This window comes from Rousettus aegyptiacus, unplaced genomic scaffold (genome assembly GCF_014176215.1).
Source record: "Rousettus aegyptiacus isolate mRouAeg1 unplaced genomic scaffold, mRouAeg1.p scaffold_m13_p_11, whole genome shotgun sequence".
NCBI lineage: Eukaryota > Metazoa > Chordata > Mammalia > Chiroptera > Pteropodidae > Rousettus > Rousettus aegyptiacus.
This window is the reverse complement of record NW_023416286.1, coordinates 2,215,002-2,240,417: the sequence shown is the minus strand read 5'-3', so window position 1 is coordinate 2,240,417 and position 25,416 is coordinate 2,215,002. Positions and strand designations below refer to the sequence as shown.

At 41.3% G+C, this 25,416-nt stretch overlaps 1 protein-coding gene across 5 annotated transcripts in view; it reads right to left on the bottom strand.

Moving 5' to 3' along the window:
• The window catches only part of PAN3 (poly(A) specific ribonuclease subunit PAN3), a 119,165-nt gene that overhangs the window by 53,562 nt on the left and 40,187 nt on the right, over nucleotides 1-25,416 (bottom strand). For all 5 annotated transcript variants that reach the window (XR_004953283.1, XR_004953282.1, XM_036228394.1 and 2 more), the window contains one exon: nucleotides 5,677-5,824. Coding sequence is in view for 3 of the 5 variants with exons in the window: in XM_036228394.1 (XP_036084287.1) it covers nucleotides 5,677-5,824 (148 nt within the window). In the remaining 2 variants the exon portion in view is untranslated. The remainder of the gene's footprint in view (nucleotides 1-5,676; nucleotides 5,825-25,416) is intronic.

Below are 25,416 nucleotides of genomic sequence, written 5' to 3'. Positions count from 1 at the left end.
AAGGTCATCCAGCGGCAGCGGCGCAGCCCACAGCCCCCTCCGCGCCCTCCCCGGCTCCCCTCGGTCCCCTGAAATGCCCGGCGGGGCAGGGACGCGGCCGGCAGCCACACCAGCCCAGATCCCCCTCCACACCCCGCTGCCCTGACCCCCGTGGGACGTCAGCATCTGTCCCACACACACACGCCTAGCGCAGCCCCCCCGGACTAGCTCGGGCCCTCTGCGCGCAGCCTCGGGGACCCCCCTCTCAACTCGACGTCTTTACTGTTAGGTAGAAAGTAATCCCCAATTAGAAAACGGGAAGGGTCTGAGTGATTCTGCGGAACAGACCTGAAAAACAAAGTGGATACAACAATGGAAACATGCACCTTAACGAGTTTACTTACGACTATTTTAACGGTTCTAAGAAAGTGTTAGCAGCTCAAAACACCCAGGAACTCTAGGTCTGATGCACTTCAACTCGCTAACAGGCATATTTCTGTTCCTCATTTGACTATTCACCTACGCCCTCTTGAATACTTGAAGTTTCTAAAGATTCTTCAAAGATGTTTATTGAATCATTAAAATTCACTGTACTTAAAAGACGACCTCCCAAAAGTTTTCCCAAAATGTAAATGAAGCTTACGAGGCACCATCTACATGCCGAAATTTGTGCAAAAAAGAAATGACGTCATAATGATGTTTAAGAATCATGTATTTTTTATAATTTTTATTTTCAGCAACTGTATCACTCTGTAAAACAAAATAATCTCAAATGATAGCTTATGGAATTTGTATGCCATTAGTGATTTTAACGTAGAGTCTAAGATACACCGTGAAATTTTAGATATGAACTCAGATATTCCCCATCTGCAAAATCGCTAGCAGTTCCCTGCTCTCCCAGTGATGTGCACTCTCCTCAGCTGGGTATCGGAATAGTGTCACGGCTGGACAGACATGTCCGTGGACTTAACTTTATTCCTACTAGTGTTCCAGCCATTATGACTTATAACAAGCGGTTCGTGATTTCTAACCGTACTATTTGTTAATTTTAATATTTTTTTCCCAGTTTGCCCTATTTTTCAGATTAATTATACAGATACACACATGCATACAACTAGCGCAAAAAAGAAAATGACTGAAAGGATTCTTATAAAAAAAATTTTGATTTATCCCACTCAACGCAAAGGGAAAGAACTAGGATTGGTGGGTAAAAGACAAGAGTCTGATTCAGCATAAGATATAATTTTCCTTTTTATTTAAACTACTAAAACGTACACTGGGCTGCTCTGGTTAGCTCATGAATTCCTCATTGCTACTGCAAGTGACAAAGCAGAAGCTACATGACAATCTGTCAGAAATGCCACCTCTAAACTGGCACGAGGCTGAACTATGTAAACCCAAAGGTTCCACCTGGATTAATTAATGACCAACATCAGATTATTGCACACGCGAACTACTATCAATCGAAATGAAGCAAGCCTCCTTTTCTCCATCCAGATATGAAACACCACAGAGTTAATGAATCATGGGACTTTATATTTTAGCATAGAACTTTAAAAGTAAAAAGGATCTCTTTATCCAAACCTTTCTTTCATCATTATGAGAACTCTATTTTAAGTAGTGTATTATATACATCATTTAATCTTTTAATATTTTTGAACAAAAGAGATGGATCAATATTAATTTCCTCTTTTCCTTTCCCTTTCCCTTTTCCTACCTGACCAAGCCAAAAAATATATTAAAGAATATTAGCTACTTTTACCCATCGATTTGGCACCCTCGGAAATATGTAAGTAATGATAAAGATTTCAAAAAACTGAATCTAAAAGCATATTTTCCTTAGATTTTTCTAAATTTTACAATTTATAATAAATGAATATAATTATTTAATAACAGTAAGTTTAGTATAAATGCTTTCCCCCAAATCAGTCATCTGAGATTTGCCATAATAATTTATAATAAAACATAACAATCGTCCAAAAAATCTGTACTATCTTCATCTTGAAGTAATGACTATTCAAAAATACTGAAAGTCACGTGTGACTCTCTCTTTTGTAAATCAGTGGTGGCATTTTCAAGTCCAAGAACACCCCTGTGCCCCTCCCAAGTGTCCACATACAATCAAGCAGAACGAGGAGGCTCTAATCCTGAGTCAGAACCGCCCATCAACCACCAGGTGACCTATCGGAGCAGCCCCAGAAATGGATGCTCCAGGTGCGACCTCTCGTAAAATCACTTCCCAGCAGACTGCGGCCAATGCCTAGGTAATTCAAGGTAATTAGACTTGGCCAATGCCAAGTCTGCTATCGAATCGAAACACGCTAAGGAAAAATTTTGATGGAGAAAAACATTTAGCAACTGGTTCTCATGATAAAATTATTTTTCATGGCACTAAAAATCAAAGCGTAAACTATCATATCATATACACTTAGTCATAATTTCACTTCTAAAGATCTATTCAAAAATTGTTTGCCTAAAGCAAAAGTTAACAGAAAATATATATCTTTAGACCACACAATACTTTAAAAGTATCCTTACTGTAACATGCTGTGGAAGTAAATTTTGCTGAGGGGGTGTCAAACCAGTGGTCCTTAACTTGTGGAAGGCTGTGAAACTCAGGGTAATACAAGCTGTGACCAGAAAAAAACGCGTACTTACAAACTGAACAATGTGCACGGAATTGTAGGCGCTTACAAATGCGACGAGGCGCAAGCAAAGCGCCATGCCCCAGACCCTCGCAGGGCTGGCGGAGAAGGGCAGCCACTGCTCCCAGGTTAAAGGTGCATAAAGCAAACGAGCCTCCGGATCCTTGACTTCTTCCATTAAAACAGAACAAAACGGCTGGGAAGAAGCTAAGGCAACATAACGTGCTGCATGTTTCAACACCTTTCAGCACCTTCTAAACCTAACTAGCTAGGAATAAATTCAAATGACACGTGTTAAATTTACTTGTTGTATTAAAACTTTTAAAAAAAATACAAATCACGTTTTAAAAGTGATCGGAGTAAGTTGATAAAGAGTTGATTCATTCAGGATCTAATTTGTCCCCAGAATTATGCTTTCGTTCCTTAGTTTGAGGAAATCCAAATCTTAATATTCACTTAACTTTGCTGAAATATTTTTACATTTCAAAATATGTATATTTTAAGTATGTACTTTTTCATATATAATGAAAATGACATTACATTTAAGTCCCAGTATTTAAGGTCTTATTTTTGGTTTTTTGGGGAGTTTTTTTGTTTCTTTTTTAGAAAAACAGTAGTTTGACATTATTTTCAAGGGCAATAATCTGGAATAGAAATTGAAAAAAAATAAAACTTTATGACTGAAAACTATCAATAGGTTACACCTATAGAAGACAAGAAGCATTAACAATAAATTCAATCACCACTAAGGCAGGTAAATAAACTTTATCATCTTTATTTTACAACCTTCAAGAAGAAATGTCAAGAACCTTTCCTAGGCCTCGAAAAAAAGAACATTCGTGGGTAAGAAGTGATGGAAAGCATTAAAGGGGTAAAATGGTTTTCTGAACGTCAGACTTAATTTTTTTTTCTTTGCTCATCTCCAGAGAGTGTTTTAAAACTGTTAACTAAAAGGAAAAAATAGGGAGAAATATTAATAAACGCAAAACCATTCATCATTCCAGTATTTTTGGACAATATTTTAGCTTAGTTGACTATCATCTGAATGAAGAACAATTTTTAAATAACAGGTATCACAATTCCAGGAATACATTGAATATGATATATTGACCTATTTATTTCCAATGGTTTCAGACAGTAATCCCTCTCATTATAGGAGGCAGAATGACCATTTTAATGCTAGAGCTCTGTACAAGAGCAAGTTGTTTCTCAGCTAATTTTATTTTTAAATTAATTAACTGCATCCCAAATTGGGCTGCGATACCCAGTTGGGACCAATAAAATGCCTAAGCATACATTAATACCTACTGGAGAGCTTAAACAAATACCAGGGCAATAATGGATTTTTTTAACTAAATGTTTATAAGATCTAAAATTCCCCTTGACATTTTTACCCCTTCCAATACTTAAAGAGCTTATTTTCTGCAACGGCAAGATTGAACTAGTCTGATCAAATGTGTGAATGCAATATTTTTGAAACAAGGAAAGCCAAGTTATTTGGCCAAAATAAACCGGCACTTAGTGACGAGAGCCGAAGTTTTCCAGCTGCCGCATGGAGGCCGTTCCTGTGGGTGCTGTGTGAACACTGCCCGAGCACCCAGAACCTGAGGTGTGTAAGTACCACGCCAATTTCGCTCACGGACACGATGGGGCCAAGTCACACAAGCGGACTTTTCCGCTACCGGGGAAATTCAGTTCTGACACTGCTCGTTAGGGAAGGAGGGGAAACGTTTACATATCTAACTGGACCTGAAAAGAGCCAAAGTAGAAAAAAAGAAAAAGGACAAGTGGGGGGCGGGGACTGAAGGAGGGGGACACCAGGGGAGAGGCAGGGCGTCAGAAGGGCAGGGGAGGAGGCGCCGAGAAAGCCCTGGCAACGCCAGCTGCTCGGCCTCCGAGCCTCCTGCATCCTTCACGTGCCACACAAGATGCTGGTCCACGAAGCTACCGTGACCTTCACCATGCTTCTTTCCCAAAAGGTCCTGGATTTTGACATCGGTATCAAAACCGACACTCCCCCTACTAACTGGGTTAATAAGCTCGGGCTGATCTAGACAGATCTTTTGTCTTCATTCAGTGTAGATACATATATTTCTTGTTGTTTCTATTTTTTGAAACATTCAAGACCAAATGATGACTGTCCAGTACAGGTTCTAGAAACACCACCTGTGTGAGGGGCTCAAACATTTACAGACTCGAGATAACCTGCTCAGCACTTAAATCGATATAATTTTCATACCTGACATTCCTGGTTAAGGTACATGACAGTAGAGATGGGTGATGTCAATTACCTAAGACATTTTTCATATTTTTACATAAAATATGATGTTTGGAGTAGAATGCAGAACTTGCATGAATTTTTAAGAAAGAGGGGACTTCAAAAAAAACAGGGTTCGCAAAGGGTCACTTTGAACGATGTCTCAGGACTCCTGGGGTATAAGTACATTTGTTCAAATTCTGCCATTATGGGTAAACTTAAAAGAAAACGATCGAAAAGTACTATTTTCCTGACCTCGATGACCCCCAATACATTTCTTTCCTACTATTGTTTATAATACTTTACCGAATTTAAAATTACAAATTAAAACCTACAACAGATTCATAACCAAACATCTGCAAGTTAATACACCTAAACTTGTATTATGATATAAAATAAAATTTTTTTAGCAATTTAGTACAAAAAAACTGAAGCATATACACACAATAATATTCTATTTCTTATCTCTTAAAGAAGATTTTGAGTGAAAAAGTGTCCTCACTGACTAAAAAAATAGGGACACACTAAGGTCCAGACAGATATTTTTCCTAAATAACCATTTCTCCTGTAAATTTATTTCTGTGCTTTTAAACATCCTTATAGATAAACTTTGTTCAAATTTAAATTCTGCTTTCAGATTCTCAACTACGCGTTTGGTCTGGTACCAAAGCCTGGAACATGATAACCTCGTGTGTTCAAATGAGAATCATCCAAGTACTACAATCTCAGTTCTGATAAACTAGTCGCTTCCAGATTTGGCATCTGGGACTCGCTGGAAACAGGGGCTCAACTTACCTGGCGCTAGCCCGGCAGCGGCGGGACCTCCCGGGGACGAGTGAGAGAACGCTTGAGAGAAGGCGGACATGTTTGGCTGGGACACATTACTCAGCCTGGAGGTTGCTCCTCCTTTAGGGATAAACTCGCTTGCGGTAGGATTTGGTGTCTATTCAAAAATCAAATACAGCAAGTTAACACACTTTACGCCCAAAAGACATCGAATCTACCAGGCATTACTCCACAGTACTTTATTTACTGAGTAAAATATTTACTGAAAGGATTTACAGTGTTTTTGCGTTCCCATTATTTTGAGATAGTATAATTAAATTGCTTGAGGAAAACATTTTAATCAAATTTGAGAATTTTAATCATTTCATTTGTCAAATATGACTAATACCTCAGAAGCATGTAAATGTTGCTTTTATTGTCAAATATGCATCATTACCAAACTAACAGACTTTAGAGAACTGGGAGGTTGAGACGACCTCAAAACTGAGCAACAAGTTTCAAGTTTAATATCTTTAAACCACTCCTACCAGACCAAAGGTCAAAACTGCCTGCGTTCCAAAATTAAATCACTTCTTTTTGTAAGCACTTAAGACACTTCCCCAATAATAAGATGCCATGTACTTAACAGTTAAAGATAACAAAAATACTTTAAAACAAGGCAAGCATGTGGGAGGAATCAAAATAGAAGAAAAACATAACAGAGGCCCCAATGCCTGCAAAATATTAATTTGTTATAATAAATATATTTTACTATGAGATTACATTTTTAAAAATTACTACATCACAATACTTTATATATTCAAGTGGCATGGTACTTTTGCTTTTAGAACTACTAGAACATTATAAAACTGTACTTTGGATTCATAAATGGCCTATATTTTGTCCCTGTGGAACAAATGAGTATCTTAAATATTCTTCTGAATGGTGACCATTTTAAATTCTACATGCTTAAGTTTGATAAAGATTCAATGACCGTTAACATGAATATCATTTGAATTCAACTTTGAACAGGGTCAACCAAGAAAATAATTTAGTATGTTCATACTTCGGCCCGCACTTTATATGCACATAGAAACTGAGTTTAAAGAATTAAATCACATCGCAAACAATGTAATCATTTAAAAGTATTTAGAACTAACCATAAGAATGTTAAGAAAGCAGAAAATCAGATGAGTAATTACTGTACAACTCAAGAAAACATCACTATTAGATATGAATGACACTTTAAACTGTCAAATTAAGAGTTCCAACTATTCAATCTGGAAGATAAGCCAACTGGCTAACCTCATTTTAAACTCTAAAATGATATTTTACACATGTGCCAGGGAAAATTAAACACAGTAATAAAATATAGAAGAAATGTTAATCTGAGCTTAATTAAAATATTCTACATGTACAGAAAGAATGGAGAGAGAAAAAAAGAATCAGGCCTTAGCCAAAATATATTTTCCAAAGAGGAAAAAATATCTCCTCCCTCCCTCTCTCCTTCTCCCTCCCCCGTCTCTCTCACACACACATGCACGCACGCACCCACACACACGCACACATTAAAACCTTCCAAATTCTGAAGTTTTCAAAAACAGTGGCATGTGCTTTGAAAGTATGGTCAATTCCTTAATTTCTGGAAAAGAAAATAAGCCACTGCATTTTATTGACGGTTAATCCCTAGTTCTACTAGTTAATCCCTATGGCTACTAACAGGATCACTGCTGAGGTAAAGTCAACATATACCAGTTAATCCTAAACCTATTTTAGAAGATGGGAGTCAAGATAAAAGCATCAGCTATCTTAGTAAAAGAGTCCAAAATGCCTAGGAGAGATGGAGACACTTCAGGATTATAAGATTATTAAAAAAGCAAATTTAGACAGAGAAAATTATACATACATACAAAAACTTTTAGCATATTTGAGAAATATTAGCCAGTTTCCATTTCACCCATATCCTACATTTACTGTCAATGACAAATTATCTGATTTCAAAGCTGAGTTTCTCTAAATTAAATGTATTTAGATAAATTTTAAAGACTACTTTTAAGGGATTCTATAAACAAGAAAAGAGATCAAAGTTTGTTTCTACTTTCCCAAACAAATCATACATAAAATATCATTCTAACAAATTATAACAGACCTCAAATCTTATTATGATAGAAGTTATTAAAATTAATGTAACTATGAAAAATTACACACGAAACTGTGTCTTCTAGAGATGCAACAACCACAATGCAAAGAATCCTACCCAATAGTGAATTTTAATTAAAAAGTGAAAAGGACCTAAAATCCTTCCCTCCTTTCTTTAAGGTCTGATTTAGGATGGCAAGGCATTTATTTCCCTTGAGTGGTTTGGAAGTGTTTCATTCAACTTTGAGTATCTGAGTAAAAGGATTTAAAAAGCAGAAAAAAGAATTATATAGGATTTAGATACAATGCAAAAAACCCCACAAAATCTAGAGATACGAGAGTAGAGCTACTACTATTAACAGGTAATACAGAATCCCACAGCCAATTTGGAGAACTATCGGAAATATTTAAAGTAATAATTACAAATTACTATAATAACAAATACTTTTTGATAATAAAATTAGTTAAAATAACTACAATGAAAAGACGCACTCTAAAACTGCTTTAATATTACTGGTTTAAAATACAAATAAGGGTTTTACAAAGTAACTAAAGAACACATGCTAAATGTTAAGAACAAAAATTTTTTGAAAGGCAAGGTTGGTAACTAAAACCAATCACATTAAAAGGAATTATTTATTCATCAGAAAATTTTAAAATTTCTTTAGCTTTGGGAGCCAAAGGCTGTATCTAGAAAGAAGACTCATGGACTTGGGTTACACAAATTATTTGTCTAACTTCTGCAATGCTAAAGAGAATGCAATAAACCAGAAAAGGAATGGTGAAAAAGAAAATCGAAGTTTTATTATTCCTGCCTTATGATTTAGACAATTCCTTCCTAAGTACCCAGATATGTTCCTATATTAAATTTGTGATTCATTATAACTACTATATATAATTATTAGATAATTATTTTTATTCATAACTTCTATTTCTATTCTAATGTCTATTCATATTTTAAATCCTAATATTTACTCTTATCTTAAACAGCTCTAAATGGACATCTGAAAAAAATTAACGTTTAAGTTAAATAACAGACATTCACTTTGTGAAAACTGATCAACAGAGTTTTAGGTTCTCATAAACTTAAATTAACACTGAGTCTTTCAGGCTAAAATGACTGAGTGCTTTTTATACGGTAAGTTCTCCAAACTGACATCGTCCCCCAGCATCTGAATATGACACCTACCTGTACTCTCTGGGCAGAAGGAGACTACATCAAAAGTCCTGACTTTAGCTGTAAAAGCACTGTTGTAATTATCTTTATATTTTAAGTGAATTGTTTTAATCCACATATCCCGCCCAACCAAAACGATACAGTATTTCCTACCTGCAAATGACTGACTCATAAAGGTTTTCTACAAATGAAACTATTTTCTGATGAGGTTTCTAACTCAGGCTTAACCCAACTTTATGCTTTTCTACTATGATTCCTTGGAAGCTGTTACTTTTGAAGTAACAGTATTTAATACTCTGCGGGACACCACTACAAACGGAATACTTATTTAAGACTACAACAAATCAGCCCCATAAATTAAGAAACTAATTGAGTAAGTAGTGCAACAACATAAAAACTATAGCCATTAAGTATTCTTTTTCTATTAGGTAGAAAAGAAAGAGATTTATAGTAAATGAAACTAGAACACAAATATTACTATGTATTTCATTAAGATGATGTGATGAATGATTGAGAACCCGGTGATACTGGCGAATGTTGCTCAGGCTTTATTTTTAATCACATAGTAAACTTATAAAACCATAAAGGATCTCCCAAGACACAGCTCCACAGGATGAGCTTTTAACTTGCTTTATGTCTTAATGGCTTCTTAAGTTGCTATCAGTAATCTTCCTACTCTCTGAATGAAACATGGCCTGATAACTTTTTCTTAACAGCTCTATTTAGATATAACTGATATGTAATATCAATTATAATGTAAACTTTGAGAACTCCTGACATAGGTAGACAATCGTGAAACCATTACCCAAGCCAAAATAATGAACATATCCACCATGCCCAAAAAAGTCTCCACGACCCCTCCCAAACACCCCCGTTCCTCTCTGCTCCCCCACGTTGGTCTCTAGGCAAACGGTGATCAGTTTCCTGTCACAACAGAGTAGTCCGTATCTGCTAGAATATTAATCTTTTTTTTTTTGACCAGCTTCTTTCGCTTGGCATCCAGATTTATCTATCAATATTTCCTTTGTTTTTTACTGCTACTGCTCAGTAACATCAAAATACCACAATCTGTTTATCCTGTCGTCCAAGGGACAAAGACTGTTTCCGGTCTTCGGCTGGTGCACACGAAGCTGCAGTGACCATTCGTGTCCCGGGGTTTGTATGAACACATCTCATTACTCCTGAGTGAACACCTAGAGGTAAACGGCTGGGACGGATGGTATGTGTGTATGTAAACTTTCTGAAAGTTGGTCGCCTGTCTCCCAAAGCGGCCGCACCATTTCGGGACGTCCGCCGGCACTGTGTGCTCAGGAACGCGAGCTTTGGCAGACTCTGACATTTTAGAAATTTTAATACGTGTGTAGTGGTGTCTCACTGTGGTCCTAATTTGCATTTCCCAAATGACTTGTCGTTCTGTATCTTCTCCAGTAAAAATGTCTGTTCGGGTTTTTCTGACCCTTTTTACTGGGTCTGTTTGTTTTCTGTCACGGTATTTTGACAATCCTGGATAGAAGTCCTTTCTCGGATACGTGATACACACATATTTTCTCCAGGTCAATCATCTGTCTTTTCGTTCTCTTAACAATATCATCCAAAGAACAAAGGTCCTTAAATTTTGATAAAGTCCCGTTTATCAAATGCTCCTTCCATGGGTCATGTGTTTGGTTTGCCTAACCAAAGGTGACAGACGTTTTCTCTTGTAAGTTTTGTGGCTTCATATTTTACATTTAGGTCTATGACCCATGCTGAGTTAATTTTTGTAGTGTGAGGCATGGGTCTAAATTAATTCTTTTGCATATAGATACTCGATTATTCCAGTACTGCTTGTTAAAAAGATCACCCTGTCTCCACCAAATAGCCTTCACTCCTTTGTCAGAAATCAAGACCATACCAGCGGGTTAATTTCTGAACCCTCTCTGTTCTACTGACGCCAATCCACCTCATGCCAACAGCACTTGACCTTGACTGCTTCACAGTAAGTCTTGAAGTCAGGTAGCGTACTCCTGCATGTTTTTGCTTTTCCAAAATCTGGTTTGGTCTGAGGGTCCTTGGCATTGTCATACGAATGTCAGAATAAGCTTGTTGGTTTGTAAAGGAGACCGCAGGAATGCACACGTCACTTCAGGAAGAGCCTGCATCTTAAAAACAGAGTCCCCAATGCCACAAACACGATCTGTATCTCTGTCTACTTAGGTCTTCTTGAATTCCTTACGTCTGCAGGAACGTTTTAAAGCTTTCAATGTACAAGTATTCAGACATTTCGTCAGACTTATCTATTTTGTATTTCTGATATCATAAATTACAAAATTTCAATTTGTTTGTTGCTAGTTTAACTGTATCAGCTTCCTGTGGCTGCTGTAACAAATTACAACAAATCTGATGGCTTAAAACAACAGAAATTCATTCTCTTCTAGTCCATAGTCCAAAACCAAGGTCCTGGCACTCCCTGCAGAGGCTGGAGCAGGGTCCGTCCCCTGCTTCTCTCCGGCTTCTGGTGATGCCAGCATTCTCTGGCATTTCTTGGCTTGTCCCATATCACTTCAACTTCTTACCTATCCTCACATCGCCTTCTCTGTGTGTAACCTCCCTCCCTCAGTCTTGTAAGGACATTTGTCGCTGGATTCTGAACCCACCTGAATAATTCGGGATGATCTCACTTTAAGATCCTCACCTTAATTACATCCACAGGCTCTTTTTCTAAAAGGGGTAAAATCCTCAAGTTCCAAAGGTGAAAACATGAACCTGTCTGTTGGAGGCCACCATTCAGGACAGTATGACAGAGAAATAAAACTGGGCTGGGTATCCTGACTTTGCGTCATGCAGCTTTACAGAACTCATTTGTCCTAATAGCTTTTCTTGTAGATTCCATCTTACTAGCTACAGATGGCTTATACTTTAACTACAGATGATTGTTTTCTGTGAATGAAGACATTTTCCCTTATTTCTTTCCAATCTTTGATTTCTTCTTGTCTTATTACATAGAAAACATCCGGTAAAAATTCTAAATAAAAGTGGTGAGAGCATACAGTCTTGCCTCACTTCTGATCAAGATAGAAAAGCATCTGTCTAGTTTTTCACCATTAAGTATGACATTAACTGCAGGAGGTTTTTTTGTAGAGAAGCTCTTTTTCAGGTTCAAGACGTTCCCTTGTATTTCTAGTTTGCTGAGAGTTTTTACCAGAAATGGATGTTGGATTTTGTCAAATATTTTCTCCTATCTATGGAGTTAATCATATGGTTTTAGTTGGATAATATGATAAATTACATTGATAGATATTTCTTAATATTAAACCAACTTCACATGACTGCAACAAGTTTAAATTCTTCATGGTATTATTCATTTATATACCACCAGGAATCAATCCACTAAAATTGTTTTTTGTTAAGAATTTGTTATCTCTATATATACATGAAAGATACTGAATTTTTTTTTTACATAAAGTCCTCATTTTTTCTATTTTATTTTTTGAAAAATTCATTTTTTAAAAAAGTTTATTTCACCAAAGACCAACCCTTTGCCGATGTCCAAATTTAAACTGTTTTTTCACATCTGCCTCACAGGAGAAAAACATGAAAGGAAACCAGCTTCTGTGGTGGTTTCTCCTAGTTTTTCAAGCACGTGTGTAGTAGCTGAAAATACCGCGTTGTCTCAGAACAGGCGTTTTAGATGGTCGTCACCGTGATGGTGACAGGGCCACTCTGCTCTTGAGCTGTCACATCACGGCCACTGTCAGGGCGTACACGGGAGAGCGTCACTGTCACAGGCTGGGAGATAACACTCCGACTGATCGCACGTCTTTATTTCGGGAAGCAGTGGCATGTGTTGAGCCTCTGCCGTGTGAGTCCTCAAGTCCGCTTTGGATTTGAACATCACGTGGCAGCCATAACACCTATATCGGGGAACTTGCCTCTGGATGAAACTGACCGGCCTCCCTTGCTAACGGAACTTTAATACGCGTTCCGACTCTATTCTGAGATCAGGCTGGGTGCGTCGTCCACGTGGCCATGAAATGCCGACTGCTGCTGCCTTCGGCAAAACAGGCAGCGGCAGAGCCGGGTGTGCCCCACCGCCAGACCCGCCGTCCCCGTCATCTCCCGACTGAACCTCCAACCGCGATTTTCCAAGTTCCAAATAACTGATCACAGAAATGATGGTCACATTCGCTGTTCTTAAGACTGATCCTACGGCGCTGTTTTTCCCTCGTTCGATCTCTACGCATGTGCCTGTCCCTACAGGTCTGCTTCCAGGGCAGGCCCGGCGAGCTGCCAGCGTCCTGTGTGATGCACCCGGAACCCCGCGGCCGTTTGCAGCGCCGCCCGGCGACCGGCGTGGAGAGCTCGTCGTCTGGCCACGTGGCCCACGAGAACGGAGCTCCTTCCGAGGAACTCCTCACTGAGAAACGGGCAAATGCCATTGAAACTGTTACCGTCCGTCCCGGCTGCTGTGGTTCTGGAATTGCTTCCCGTCTCCGTTTCCGAAGCTCCTCCCTAAGTACTTCGCTTCTGGGAAAACACCACATAACGAGAAGTAACTACCTGTCCTGCTCACATGGAAGAGATGCCGCTGGGGACTGACTCTCGTCACACTAAAAACACCTGTCGCGGGCCATTCGGTGACCCTTCGCTCCAACGTAAAAGGTACCGCTGGGGCCAGCGACCCCCTGACGTCAGCTATGATCATCCTCCATTCAAGAATCACGTGCTTCGGCAGCGCGTCTCACCGGGCCGCGGAACAGCGTTCTTCACGGAAAGCGCAAGGCAGTGATGGAGGACACTCTGGAGCGGTGGTGGCGGCTGGGCTCCTGGCAGGGAGAGCGGCTCCGGGACGCAGCCTCTCCGCGCCGCTCACCACCCAGCTCACCACCCAGCACCGCCGCCACTGCCATCCCCCTCCCCTCGGGGGGTGGCCTCCGGGTCCCGGGCCGACCCCCCGCGGAGAAGGGGGGCACCCCCGCGGCCTCCCTTCTGCTCCCCGCGCAGGCTCCCTCTGCCTTCGCCACCACGGTAGTGCTGACCGCGTGGAATGCGCTGGGAAGCGGTCCCTCTTTTTTAATTTCCTGAGAACGTTTGTGTGGAACTCGTACTACTTCTTCCTAAATACTGGGTAGAATTCACCAGTGAAATCATCTGGGCCTTTTTCATGGGAAGGTTTTTCATTGCAGATTCCATTTGTTTAAAAGATTTGGCGTGACCACATCATCTAATACTTCTTGAATAAACTTGGGTCATCTGCATCTTTCAAGATCTGTCTGCTTTGTCCCTCGTCGAATTTATTGCCATTAAATTCGTAACATTTCCTTACTGTCTACGCAGTATCTGCAGAATCGAATGACGTCACCTATTTCATTCCTGACAACAGTATTTGTATCTTTTATCTTCAGTCTGGCCAGCTATATGCCAATTTTATGGATCTTTTCAAAGAACTGGGTTTTGGTCTCATTAATTTTTTTTTAATTTTTGTTTTCTACTGATTTCTGCTCTGATCGGAATTCTTTCTTTTCTAATGCTTCTTTGGGTTGAGTTTTTCCTTTTGTAGTTTCTTAATGTAGAGCTGGGAACACTATCAAGGAACATTTCATTAATGACATTCGCATCTAGTGTTATACATTCTCTTCCGATTACTGCGTTAGTGTGGCCCGCAACTTTTGACACGTTTTCAACTACGTTTAGTTCAAAATGCTTTCTGATTTTTCTGTTTCTTCTTTGACCCATGAGTAATTTAAAAGTATGTTATTCAGTGTCCAAATACTTGAAGATTCTCCAAAGATCTGTCATTACTGATTTCTAATTTAATATCATCGTGGTCCGCGAACATGTTTTTTTGACTCAAATCCCTTTAAATTTATCCAGACTTGTTCCACGACTCAGAATCGGTCTGTCTTAACCAATGTGCCATGTGCGCTTGAAAAGAGCATGCACTCAGTTGTCGTTGGGCGGAGCGTTCTGTAAGTATCAGGCTGGTAGAGCTGCCTCGTCTACTACTGAGAAAGGAGTGTTGGCATCCTGATCATCACGTGTCTATTTTTCCTTGCGACTGTAATCGTCTTTGCTGCGTGTATTTTCACCATTATTGGGTGCACAAACAGTTAAGAATGGTATAGCCACGCTCCCATTGAACTGTACCCTTCATCATTATCAGTGACACTCTTGGTCCCTAATACTCCCTGCTCTGAAATCTACGTTGTCTGAGATGAGTACAGCTACCTCAGCTTTCTTTGGACTAGTGCGTGGTATAACAACCTATTTTTGTCTTTATGTTTCAAGTAGGTTTCTTAACAGCTTCATATAGTTGGATCTCCTTTTTTTTTTTTAATCCAACTTGGAAAGCTCTGCCTTCCTATCGGGACGTCTGACCGCCCACGTCTGACACGGCCGTCGATGCGGCTGGCTGTCAGTCTACCCGCCACGTCGCTATCTGTTTCCTGTGCCATCTGTTTTTTGTTCCCCTTGTCCTTTTTCTGCCTTCTTTGGGATTAACAGACATTTTTATTTCGTTTTATCCCCTCTCTTATTAGCTCTAACGGTCTGTTCTATTATTGTAGAAGCTGCCTTAGGTTTCGCAGTAACATATCTAACTGGCCACGGACCGTCTTAGTCCACTGGGACGAGACAAAATACCACGCCGGAGTGGCTTCAACGACGGAAACTTATCTTCTCCACGATCAAGGCTGCAGTAGCGCTGGCTTCTCCCGAGGCCCCTGCTCCGCGCACGTGCATCCCTGGTGTCTGTCCTCCAAGGACACCGGTCACGCTGGATCAGGGCGCCATCTTTATGACCACACTGAACCCTAATTTCCTCTTGAAAGGCCCCATTTCCACATACAGTCATATTAAAGGCTGGGCTTAAACATGAATTTGAAGGAGACACGATTCAATTCAAAACACCCACTACCCAAGAGTCTTCAAACCACTTCGGATGTAGCGTAGCGAGCTCACAGTATTATACCTCCATTTCTCTCTGCCACACTTTGTGCTATTTCATCATGTTTTATTTCTACATGTTATAAACCCTACGATAGTTACTATTTTTGCTTTGAACACTCAATTATCTTTCAAAGACACCTAAATAATGACAAGGAAAATTTCTTACACAGTCATATGCCATTTTGGTCAACAACAGATCAGTTATGACAGTGTCCCATAGATTGTAATTGAGCTAAAAATTTCTATTGCCTAGTGACATCGTAATGTCATAGCACAGCACGTTACGCGTGTCCGTGGTGACGATATAAACGAACTTACTGCACTGCCAGCCATCTTAAAGCATAGCATGTCCAGTTACGCACAGCGCCTGGCACCTGATGACGATAAGTGATTGTCGCTGGTTTGCGTAGTACTGTAATGTTTATCGCTGGCGTGTCCTCTACTTATAAAGAAGTTTGCTGCAGAACAGTGCGCCGTGCTAAACCCGCAGCACCTTCACATAGCTAGTGGTTTCTGCGTCTCTTAATCGCACAATGTTCTCCTCTGCTTGATGTAACGTGTTGTTCTGTGGCAGGCCACACAGGCTCACGGCCTCGGAGCAGCGGGCCGTACCTACAGCCGGGGCCACCCAGGTGTGTGTGACTACACTCTGGGACGTTCACACAGTGACAAAGTCATCTAACAACACATCTCTGAGAGCATATCCCCAGCGTCACACGGAGCATGACTATTTATTCGTGGAGTTACTATTTCCGGCACTCTTCATTTCTTTGTATAGATCCAGATTTTCAGAGGGTATTGTTTTCTCTTTGCCTGAAGTACTTCCTCTAGTATCTACTGCAAAGAACACTTCTGCTGATGGGGAATCCCTTCAACTCCTCTATGTCTGAAAAAGTGTTTACTTTTTTAAGCATTTAAATTTTTTATTTTGAAGTAACTTAAGACTCACAAGAAGTGGTACCCTTCACCATCTTTCCCCAAAGCTAACATCTCACATAACCAGAGTGTATTTTCAAAACCTTATTAATTAACACTGGTGCAATAGGTCTAACTAAGCCACACACCTTATTCACATCCCACCAGTCTTTACGTGCACTCATCCGATTACAATTTTATGGGATGTTTTCTCCAAGAGAAGAATGCTCTAAGTTGACATGTTTTCCCTTCCTATATTTTAAACTTTTTGCTTGCATTGTTTCCAATAAGAAATATGTTGTATTTACATCTTTGTATCTCAAAAATGGACCTTTCTTCCTCTGGCTGCTGACTTGGTATGCTTGCTGCAGGTTATCAACCCCCCGCCCCATGGTTCTTTTGTGCTTGTGATCGCTGAGCTTCTTGGATCTGTGGGTTTACAGTTTTCATTCAATTTGGAAAACATTTGCCCGTTATTTCTTAAAACATTTTTTTCTGTGTGCACCTCCACTCCTCCAGATCAGGAGCTCCAAACACGAGTGTGTCAGGCTGCTTCGGGTCATCTCGCAGCTCACTTTTTCTCTCTGTTTCTTAGACAGTTTCCACCGCTATGCCTTCGAGGTCACTGATCTTTTCTTATGCAATGTCTAATCTGCCACTGATTCCATACAACATATGTTTTATTTCGGATAGTGCAGTTTTAAATTTTACAAGTTGGATTTGGATTTTAAGTACCTTCTGTGCCTGTACTAACAAGTTTACTCTTTCCTCCCGCTTCCTGAGCTTACGGAACACAGCTATGACAACTGCTTTGGTTTTCTCGTACACTACCGATGTGACAGTTCCAGGTCCATTTTGACTGATTCTATTTTCTTCTTTTTATATTTTCCTGTTTTTATTACAAATCTGGTTATTTTTGATTGGATGCCAACTACTCTTAACTTTTAACTTGCTGGATGCTGAGATTTTTTTATTCCCATAAATATTCTTCAGCTGTTTTCCAGCGTAAATTGCTTAAAAATCAGTCCGATCCTTCCAGGTCTTGCTTTTAAGCTTATTAGGAAGGACTAAGGCAACATTTATTCTGAGGCTAATCGGGCCCCAATACTGAGGCAAGAGACCTCCCATCAGCCTACTGAACGATTCATGAATTACGATGTTTTCAGGGTTGGCTGGTGAGAATGAGAGCTATTCTTGGCCTTGCAGAGCTCTGAAGATTATTTCCTGTGGCCGTGTCAGAAATCTCTTCAGGCCAGGCAGCCTCCTCACTCACACCTTTGATCGGTGTCCAGGCATGGACTCGCGGGGCCCTCCGCAAGCGTCCGGTGCTGTCCCCGTGCACGCGCTCTCTCTCCAGCACTTTCTCGTGTGAACCGTAACCACCGTGGCCTCCGTGACCTTCCAGGTTGGTACCCCGGCTGGATGGGTTCCACCTGCGTTTCCTCTCCATGCGCCTGGCTGGAAGCATCCCCACCCCGCAGGCGGTGAGCCGCGGCAGTCACAGAACCCAACCCGCCTCATTTGTTTCTCATCTGTCGGGGACCACTATCCTCTAATGCTGACAGCTAAAGTCTTGAAAACTGTTGTTTCATGTATTTTGTTCGTTTTGTTTTGTTTTGTTTTGTTTTGGCTATTTTTGGAGAGAGTTAAGTCCAGAAGACAAATCTAGTGGTGATGCTTTCAAAATATGAGATGCTCCTAATTTGACCTTAAGTTATCGATATATAAAAATTAGCCTTGTTTTGGCTAGATCAGACACCATTAAAAGGAGGTACTTTGCAATTACCATTTCAAACCATCTGAGAGCAAATCAATTATTTTCCGGTAAAACTCACTTTTCTTTTCAAGTCTTGTTTTGCTTTTTACATCATCTCTTTCCAGAACACATCAATTATGTCACAACTATCCTTTTGATAATGCAGGTACCTTTGAACTATCAAGTCATGGAGTCTATTCTACGTCCTACATCTTTCTCAGATTCTACTATATCTCCCCATTTCTAGGCTAGGCCAGCATCGTCTCTGTTCAGGTCTACTCCACCATCGTCCCAAGAGACCAACTTGACTGGTCTTGCTCAACTCCAATCCATCTTTCAGTTTCTAGCCATGATAAAAGAGAGTAAAGAAGAAAAGGAGAAAAAAGAGAGGAAGAGGAGGAGGAGAAAGAGGAAGGAAAAGTGGAAAGAAAGGCAAAGAAGGAAAGTTTTAATGACTTTGTTGCTGAAACTCAATTAGATTGAGCTGGTCAAGTCTCCACTGTCTTTGATCAAATTAAGTCAATTAAAAAAAAGGAGATAAAATGTCAGTATTAATCTTAACCTTATGTACTTTTTTTCAAAACCTACAACTCCAATCTCTCACCTTCGCTACTATTCTTCCCTCTTTGGAATGACAAAGGAGCCTAGTTTAGACTAATTCAAAAAATTCATGTTCCAGTATATGAGTGGGTAGGCAGGTGAAGGAGGGAGGGAGGGAGGGAGGGAGGGAAAGTGTGTGTGTGTGTGTGTGTGTGTGTGTGTGTGTGTGTTTCTTGAAAAAAGACAAAGCGCAATGAATTATGTGGGAGGGTAGAAGAGGGTCCCTGATGTGGAGAATGGGATGAAGAGGCAAGCACTTTGCCTTGGTAAAATGATCTAAAAAGTCATAAAAAGATGAGACCCTCAGACACGAAGGGCGGCCCTGTTCAGAGCTATTTTTACTAGTCTTCAGTGTTCATAAATAACACAGAAGAAAGAGGAACAAGGCCAGATGGAAAGGAGAAGTTGCATGGCTAATCAGAACCTCCAAGTTCACATTTTACTAGTTTTTTTTGTTGTTGTTGTTAATTTAATGGGTTATTTCCCCATATTCAATCATACCCAAATACGGTCAGTTTAAAATTTATTATCAAAATATACTCAACTTCTGAGTTATTCAGAAACTGACCTATTCAAGTCCAGTCAACGTTCAACTTATAAGTTAAAAATTAACAGCTAAATATTACTAGTATTTTTTAAATCAGTCTACACGAGTACAAATTTTCTGAAGCAAGCCGGGTCCTCTGATGAACACCCCGAAAGAAGAAATATGATATTCTACATAAGTCAGAATCGAATTGATGGAAACAGTGGAAGAGAGTTGATTACTAGTGCTTCCGAAAGTCACATCAGTGTTCTTTTAAATACAAGTTCTTCTATTTATAACCTGACTATTTTAAGGGGAAAGTAGCACGTGTATGTCAGAACCTGCCAAAAGAAAACCAATTAGTAATAAACTCTGTGTTATGGTAGAATTAAAAAGAAAACTCAGCATAAAGTAATTCTATGTGACAGCTTGAAGTTATAGCACGTGAACTTCCAAAGATACTCATTAGTTCACCCTTTACCAAGTTTGTCAGAAGTGGTTAATACCAGAACCACTATTCTTGAGAATAGTTTGATAATATGTATCGAAATGAAAAATAAACCCATCCCTTGACTAGCACGGCCACATCTAAGGAATTAAAGCTTAAGAGGAAAATTACACAAGTAGAAAAAATTAAGTTTAGCACTTTTTTAATAATTTTTTTTTTAAAAAAGGGAATAGCTAAAACATCTATCATTCAGGATACGGTTATGTGGATTTGGGCACACACAATAGTGTGTAACCGCCGTTAAAAATCACGCAGATTGGTGTATTTTCATGTGCCATGGAAAGAGGCCCATACCACTATGAGTAGAAATAAAATCAAATAAAAATCAGGCTACAGTACAGCAATTATACTAAATTGCTATTTCTGTAAAATAGTGTACTTATATCTAAGGGTAGGGAGGAGGGAATGCTTGTGTGTGTGTATAAATGCAAAATGAGGCTAACTAAAAACGCTCACTACGACGGCGAGAGATGTTATTTCCGGGTGGTGAGGGAACTGGGAACATTTCTGCTTCCTTCTTTGTACTTCTCTGTAGTATCTGAAAGTTTTTCATTAAGCGTACATAATTTTTGCAAAAATGTTTTAGGACAGTTTGTTGAGATTTGTAAAGCATGAAGCCACTTAAGCCCTTACCATAAAAATTCACATAAAATATGCAGTATTTAAATTGAGAACAGTAGAACCCATGAGCATAAAAAAGCAAACTCTGTATCTGGAGGATAAAAGACATTCAAAAACAAAAACGAATGAACAACTTCCTCTTCTGTCACTGAAAAGTGATTTACATGTCAAAGTCCTCCAGGAACGGTAATCATTAATGGTCCTGGTGGCAGACCACCTAGCTCATTCTCAATATTGATTTGTCAATTACATCAATAAAGTTGGAAAAAAAGATATTACTCTGCTTAAAAAGAGAGGAAAAAAATATATATCCACTTAGGTCAATTAATGAGTAGCCCAGGAGAGTGAGACTGCACTCCAGAGAGGCAAGAATTGTTTTTTATGGCCGTAAGTGTCTTCCACGCCTATGCACACTTCTATCCACAGCTACACAACGGTGAGACCTGTCACATTGCACAGTAAGAGATATTTACTTAGAGGCATTCTATCTAACCAAGAATCCTGCCATATTTAGTCATAAAATTTAACATATGTTAAGGTTTTTCCAAGCATTTTTCCATAATGCTATTTTATGTGATGAAACTGTAATAAAGTATGATTTACGAAAATGCAAAAAGCATTAAATTTCAGAATATCAGACCAAAGACTCATCTTGCTCCATGACCTTCGACCCAGATTCACTCATTCAAGTATCTGAACAGCTGATACTTAAGACACAGTGCTGGGCACTGTGCTGGCACTGCGGAGGGCAGAGGCGTGAAACACACAGGCGCCGTGTTCCAGAAGTTCCCAAACTGGCATTGCACAAGCACAGAATGTACCCCGGAACTAACTGCACAGCCCCAAGAGCTCAGAACATCAAGATATCAAAAATCATATTTATTAGAGCGATGTAAACGCTAGGGAAAAGCTGTCTCTTCTTAATGCTTACTGCTGTCTAATGAGGTCGCAAGACCAGATGCCTGAACCGACTCCGAAGACACGCGCGAGGAGTCGCGACAGCGCAGGGCACAAGGAGCGCGTGCGCATGCGCAGGCGGAAGGCGCGCGGCTCTCTTCACCCTGCGGCCGGGAGCTCAGCAGGTCCGCGGCGTAACCAGGGGGACAGCGAGAGGGAGCTGGACACCCTTCTAAGTGACCTGGATTGGATAATCACCCAGGCAGTGGTTTGAAAGACCAGCAGCTGGAAACCGAGTAAGAGACAACAAAAATCATAATAGTCCAGGTAAGAAATGAAGGTGGCGTGCAGATCATTTATTCCAAAGTGGCGCGATCGACAGGCCTTACTGGCCGAAGAACACGGCTGATGAGGAAGACGGAGGCGTGGAGAAGAGCTCACGAACCGAAAAGCACGGTGCGATGCAACGACCGAGACACACGGCTGGGGCCGGCTGGGGACGGCTGTGCACGGGGACGGCGCAGACACAGGTCTGGAGGGGACAGCGTGGCGCGCACCGGAGACGGCGCGTCTCCAGCGCCGCAGGCCACGGAGCGGGGGACGCTCAGGAGCAGGTGCTGAGTGGGTGCTGGGACCCGCGGGACATAAAGCGCATCCGGGAGGCCGCAGGGGACCGCAGGAGCCGACGGGCTAAAGACCTGTCAGGTCACCGGATGGCGTAAAGGCAAGGGAGTCAAGGGTGGAGGCCCGGAGGGTCCTGCGAGCAGGGCAAAGAGGGCCAGGGGACCCCAAAGGGGCCTGCCAAAGAACGGTGCAGGAGCTAAGAGGGCAGAAGTTCCCAGGCGAGGGTTGGCGAACGATGGCGCGTTTATAAGCTGGGAGGAAGAAATCACTGTCCAGACCGCGACCGCCCAAAGCTGAGAAGGGATAAACGGTGGAAGAAACTGCTGGGAAGAACAGAGACAGGCTCTGAAGCACACTGTTCACGAACACCTGTTTGTCCAACACGAGTCAAAGTAGTAAACAAGGGCACAAAACAAAAACATGCACCACAGCAGAAAGCCGAGTGACACGCGAGGCGATTCCCTCTCAAAGACCCCCCCCCCCCGCCCGAAGGGCACAAGTCATTTACTCAAACGTGACAGGGAGGCGCGAGCAGGTCTTGGGAGAATGCAAAGGTTTGCAACAGCAGCCAGAGGAGGGGGACCAGGGGCCGAAAGCAGCGCCCCCAGGGGAGCCTGCTGGCTGCACCACAGCTCCGTATCTCTTCAATGTCCTCAGGAACTGAGTGGACAGGGTGAAGCTTCCCCCTTATAAACTCCAATCCTTCCAACTGAAGCCCAAACAGTCCCATTTCCTGGGCCCTAGAGACTAGAAATCACCTGAAGTAACACCAAAACTCGGCGAGGAACTAGAGTGTCAAGTAGATCCAGAACGTTTACAAAACCTCCCTGGGGTCTTAAAAACACCAGTAACAAGCAACCAGAGTCCAGGAGAATGTGTGGGACGAGAAATTTTAATGGGAGCATTCTTAGAATTAAACACTCCTCACGAGAAATGCCGCTTAATCAGCACACGGGGGAAAAACACCATCAAAAGAGATGCTGACAAGGATGAACCTAGCACACCCAACTGTCCAAGGGCTCTCACTCATCCGCACCACGCTGGGGGGTGCTGAAACACCGGTAATGCCAACCACTCACTATCCACAGCCCCAGTATTTCCGAAGTTCTGAAACAAGTGTATTTAACATGCCATTATTGTAGAGAAATCTTAAACCGAAATACCCTGACACGTTTACAAAGTCATGCATTTATCCCTTCTTTCAAGCTGACACCTAATTCCTACGTGAAGGGTGGGAACACGCTGTTACTCCTTCACAAAGTTTTAAACTCGTCTTTAAAAATGTTCGCGTGCATCAGCATTAAAGCGTAAGCCCCTGAAAGACAATGCCACTGCCTCATTCGATACATGTGCCATGACGCCACACGCATCTCTAATTTAAAAGTGATAAGGTAAAACTGGAGGAAGGGACATTTATTCAATATCTACTATGTGCCTGGAAATTTGAATCCTCACAATTCTGAAAGGCAGGTGATAAACTACTTCAGTCCTAAAAAGCAGCAGCATTTGAAAAGTGTAATCTTAAATAAATGAAAATTCTTGACTTCACACACGGAATGCCCAGGCAGAGAGAGAGACGGGTAAACATCCGAGGCAGAGACTGAGAAAACGTAAACGTGAACTTGCACTTCGGTGAAATAAAGCACTGCCGATGCGGGGCCTCCAGCGACCTCCTCGACCACCTGCTTGGTGTGCGGGCCAAAGTCACAGGAAGAACACAAAGTGGAGAAGCCCTGCCCCTTACCAAGGCTGTGAGAAGTCATTAGAACTACCTACTACCAGGCTCGGAATACCGAAAAACACTAATAATACTTCAGACAATGTCAAATTTTGAGTTTTTTAAAATACAGAAGATCCTCTAACATTTCAAAAGAAGTCACCTACGTGCTAAATCGGCAGTGATAATTTACGAAGCAATGGTAATGTATGCTGGCTATGATTCTCAGAACACACATAACCGATTCCTAAAAGCATATGAAAGTCTTAGAATGATGCATCGGAGGGCAGTGGACGGCAACGCTGAGGGACAAGCAAAATGCCTTACGGGCACAAAGATGATAAACACGCGCCTAGTTTCAAATGCTTACAATCCAGTGGGAAAAGACAACTCACTATAAAACAGAATGAATGACTGTTAAACACCACCAAGTATTGTGGAAACAGTAAAAAAAACATTTGTTTCTTTGAGGTGTTGGAGCAAGTATTCACAGAGGAGGTAGCATTTGAACTAACTCGAAGAAAAAGGGAGGAAAGATTTTTTTCAGGCTCAGTTAACAATGGGAGAGATACACAGGTACGGAGAACTGACTATGGACTTCATATGACACGAGGCATAAAAGAGTCCATCTGATTAGAATTTAATATCCGTGATGGTTAGAGAGAGACAGCCCTAGAGGGGCAGAACGGATGCGGAAAGGGTCTGACAAAAATCACTCAGAGGGCACGAGCTGCGGTATAAACTAGTCGGTGGTGTTACAAGAGGGAAGAGGAGAAAAATACTGGAGAATTTTATAGACCAGGGGTTAGAGGCAGACGATACAGGGGAACCACCTCTGGATTTGGAATTAAATCGATCTGGACTAGAAGTTCAGTTCCATCAGTTACTAACAGTGAGGCTTTTCTCAACTGCCGTTTTCTTACAGGAAAGAGCAGAGTGTGGAAGACGACGGCGAAGAAGTCGAGATCTGCAGCCTCAGTGCCGGGGAAGAGAAAGCCATTCACTAAGGAAGAAACGGAAGAGACTGTTTAAAAAGCAGATCTGCAGAGCAGAAAAATCGTTTGCACGCCGAGCCCGCAGTGGCAGCGGGATGTGCATCTCCGCGAGAGGTGTCGGGGGGCACAAAAAACTGAGGTCTTGAATTCGGAAGACGGTTCTAACAGAAACACAATTTTAGGAACCTCCGGCACACAGAGGAAAGCAGAGAACACGTGAAGTGAGCCGGCAACAGGGGGTGACGAGGAGCCAGGGTAGAACACAGGCGAGGATGCTGAGGGGGCCGGCAGGACCCGGCGCCGGGCCAGAGCGCCGGGCGCGGCGGGGAAGGGGGTCTCTGGCGGGCTGGACCAGCAGCGCGAGCGGCCTG